The sequence below is a fragment of the Lathyrus oleraceus genome, chromosome 7, assembly GCF_024323335.1.
Source record: "Lathyrus oleraceus cultivar Zhongwan6 chromosome 7, CAAS_Psat_ZW6_1.0, whole genome shotgun sequence".
In the NCBI taxonomy this organism is placed as follows: Eukaryota; Viridiplantae; Streptophyta; class Magnoliopsida; order Fabales; family Fabaceae; genus Lathyrus; species Lathyrus oleraceus.
The window spans coordinates 165200059-165204097 of NC_066585.1; the positions used below are offsets into that span (position 1 = coordinate 165200059).

The 4039-nt window shown below is 39.5% G+C and overlaps 1 protein-coding gene across 1 annotated transcript; it reads right to left on the reverse strand.

Moving 5' to 3' along the window:
• Window positions 1-2103: 2103 nt before the first annotated feature.
• On the reverse strand, window positions 2104-3651 carry LOC127102629 (uncharacterized). The gene has a single exon (XM_051039976.1). It carries the CDS (start codon window positions 3649-3651, stop codon window positions 2104-2106), a length of 1548 nt encoding a protein of 515 aa, XP_050895933.1.
• Window positions 3652-4039: the final 388 nt, after the last annotated feature.

A 4039-nucleotide genomic window follows, 5' to 3' on the forward strand; every position in this document is an offset into this window, starting at 1 on the left:
CACACCTTCTGATATTCAAAGCTCTCCCTGACCAGGGATAAGAGCATGAGGCACACCCCTCATATCCTTTCATCTGCTTCACCTTAACTCTCAATGTTAAGGTTAAGAGCACCACTTACCCATTCCAGTTGACTGAAAAGTCTAACCCTTGCTTGAGCCTAATTGCTTGGATATAGTGTGTGCTAAATGACTTTGTTTGATTGATTGTTTGGTCCATTTGTACATGTTTGCTTGTTTGCCTTTGTGCATTTATCATCATTAATTTTTCATTATTGCATGATCATCATTTCATATCTTTGTGATCCATCTTTGGTTTGCCCATTGAGGACAACTGTAAGTCCATTCATTGGCCATTGTTCCTATGATTTGGAAGGGATAGAGTGTAAGACCATTTCATTTGGCTACTTATGTCCATTGCTTAATGCTTGTTTGTTTGTTGTATGTGAGGATGCAATTGTAAGACCATGTTGTTGGCTTTTGTATTCCTATGATCATATGTTGGAGATTAGAGTAAGTCCAGATAGATTGGCATCTGACATCCATATTTTGTTTTGTTTTACTTTGAGGAGATTGGAATAAGTCCATAGATTGGCATCTGATATCCAGGTTTTGTTTTGCTTTAGGAGGTTGGAATAAGTCCATTTATTGGCATCTGACATCCCTGTTTGTTTTAGGAGACTGGTGTAAATCCATCTATTGGTATCCGGTATCCACCTTTGTTGTGAGATTGGTATAAGCCCAGCAATTGGCCTCCGATATCATTTGTTTGCTTATTTGTTATTGCTCATTTGCCTATTCCTAAGGACACACTTGAATCATCTTCTATATGATCTCAAGAGGTGAACCTTTCTGAGAAGTTTTACACTCCATTACCCATACCCTCTTTGTCCTAAACCTTTTCACACTTTGCTTTCAAAACTTTGATACTATTGTGCAAACATTTTCATGTCTTTTCAAATTAGAAACCTGGACCTTAAGTCCTTGGCTTTTCAAACTCCATTTCATAACACTTCTGTGAATTGAATCTTAACCCTATTTTGACCATATTTTGTGAATACTCATAATCAATTAATTTCATCCATTCAATTGTTTTGTGGCTTTGTCCATTGTTGATATGTTTTACACATTATCCATAGGTTTCAATTACCATAGTGGTTGATGTAAATCTTACCTTATCCTTAGTGAGTTGATTGTAAGTCTTCCATACTTATTATAGGGTTAACCCCTCACTAGTATGTTGAAGCCGTCCTCGCATGGTGGATTGTTGATTCAGGTTGAGTTTTCTCCCATTGGTAATGAAAAGCCTTAATGCTTGTGTTTTAAAATGAACTCACTAATATTTGGAAATCTTTTAGCCGAACTACGGCGTTTTGATCCTTACCTTTCATGGAAGGTACGTAGGCAACGGGTTCATCCGTTCAAACACAAAAATAATAAATTGTATATTCTTTTCTCATCTTCCCATTCATGTTTGCACAATATGTCATAAAAAAATAAACATTTTTATACAACAAGTGTGAAAAGGGCTCCCTAGGAGTACCTAGGACGTTTTGGGTGCCTAACACCTTCCCATTGCGTAATTTACCCCTTACCCAGTTTCTCTGATCTTTTTATTAGTTTTCTATGTGTAAAACTTCTTAGGCTTTTGTTCGCTTTTTAGCCATTCCTTAGGATAAATAAAAGTGCGGTGGCGACTCGATCCTTTGTATGCTTTGCTTTTGATTTAATCAATAAATCATATAGCGACGAATACACCGCTACAATTATGGCTGGAGGAGTGTTATCTTCCTTCATTTCTTCGACTGTGTCTCTCAACTTCCATGGCAATTCTTTAGCCGCCCAATTACAGAACCCCACTAGCCCATCGAGCTTTGCACGAAACTTATCCCTATATCCTTGTAGGAAATCTATGGTCTTTTTAAAGGATTCATAATCTTCAATCACATAGTCTCGCTCTTTCAACCATATGGAGTTGTCTTGGCGTAATGACTCTAGCTGGTTCTTCCAATAGCTGACAGACTCCCTTGCATCTCTTACTTCTCGACACTTCTCCTCCCATATCATGGGTGAAACCCTGGAAGCTTCGGTGGCTATATTCTTGAGTCAGCGCTCCTGATCTGCTTCAGCCTTTGCATGACAGACATAATTGGTGAGTTCTTTTATCTGAGCTCCAAGTGTATCCCTTATCGTCTTGTTTTCCTTCGTGGCTAGATGCCACCAACGCTCATTGTCTTGACATTCTTTCCGAGCTTGTCGTAGTTGACCCTTAAGAGTATCTAAACAATGATCAACTTGTTCTAATCCCACTTTGATCTTTTTTCTCTTATGCTCCTCTTTGTTGAACTTCTCCACATGTGCCAGAAGTTGTACCTCCTTTCTCTCAAGCTCCCATTTCATGGTGTTTTTCTCATTGATGGTTTGTTGGAGTTTTATCTGCAACTCTTCATTCTCTTTTTCTAACTTGGCCATGATGGTCTTGAGTTCCTCCATTTCTTCAGTAGGGACATGGGTGAGCTTAGGTCCAGGAAGAGGTACAGGTGCTCGAATGACGAATGGCATTTTGACCATCTCCACCCTTTCCTTTACCCACTGAAAATATGGTTCTTTTGTAATCCCATTTGCTCTCCCTAAATCAGCTTTCCTTTTTCGATTGACATTCTTCCAAGATTCTTTGATTCGTTGGAATAAGCTAGGATTCTCAACCCCAAAGTCAAGTAAGAAAGCTTCCAAAGACTTTGCCTCTGGAGGGCCTTCCATTGGGTAGCCAAGTTGTCTGAGTGATAGAACTGGATTAGCATTTGCACATACTTGAGTTCCAATAAGCGGTAGATTTGGGAAATCCCCACAACTGAATATGATGTCTACGTTGATGTATTCTTTGGAGTACCAAGAGAGATCTTCTGATCGGAGTGATCCCAATCTCTGAGGCCAACTAACATCTGTCTGTTCAACCCAAGCACATGTCTTCGGAAGATGTTCTAGAAACCACTGATATAATAAAGGAGCACAACAAGCAATCAATCCCTTATTCTTAGTGTACCTATGGCTTATGTAATAGTAAACATCAGCTAACAAGGTAGGTACTGAGTTCCCATTAAGGAAAACACAAATGGCAGCCATGTCTACGAAACCATCCATATTTAGGAACAGGACCATGCCATAGATGGCCAGTGCAATAGCAGAGTAACAAGCATCCCAACTTTCCGCTTTTAATAGGGTATGATCTCTCTCTAAGAGAAAACTTAGTGAAAATCCTTTGGTATTCCCTTTGGTCTCTAGGTTAGCCTCTGCTTCCTTTTCATCCATGTGAAGTGTGCTAGCAATGATCTCAAGGGGAAAAGATTCATCTATCCCTTCAAATAGTGGCTTGTTCTTCATAGGAACCCTAACAAGACGCTCAAATTCTTCCAACGTTGGTGCTAGCTGGAAGTCTTGGAATGTGAAGCATCTTAAAGGTAGGTCATAGAATTGGGCCAAAGTGATTAAGGCTGTATGGTCCACTTGTTGATTGAGGATGCTGAGCAAATTGCCATAATTCTTCCCAAAGTTGATTTTGTATATTGGGTGCGTCTGAGAGACCAAGTCACGTAAGCTCTTTAGATTGGGATCCTTGAACTTGAAAGAGTAAATGTTTCTTTTGCTTGATTCCATGTTTCCTGAATTCCTACAACTCATGATACTCAGATTCCTTGGAAATAAAATAATATGAATGGTATGCCATGAATGATATTATGCGTGACACATGCAGGTTAATATACAGGTCGTGAGAGCGAGTACCATTGGTTATTAAACAAACCCTTTTGGGAGGATGCTAAAGGTAAAAGGTTCCCAAAGTCATCAATCAATATTTAGGAAAGTTATTGTCATGATGAAAACTCATCTGCAAATAACATCCCCACACAGAGTCTCATTTGGGTGAGGCCTTCGTATGGTCCCAAAGAGGAAGACTCCTAGTGGGCCCATACTACACAACTCTCGAGTCCAAGGTTCTAATAAGGTTATCAGAGTCATAGATCGAGGTTGGGAATACCACTGTAAG

Coding starts and splice junctions, on each gene's coding strand:
- LOC127102629 (XM_051039976.1), bottom strand. CDS start 3,651: ATGGAATCAAGCAAAAGAAACATTTACTCTTTCAAGTTCAAGGATCCC.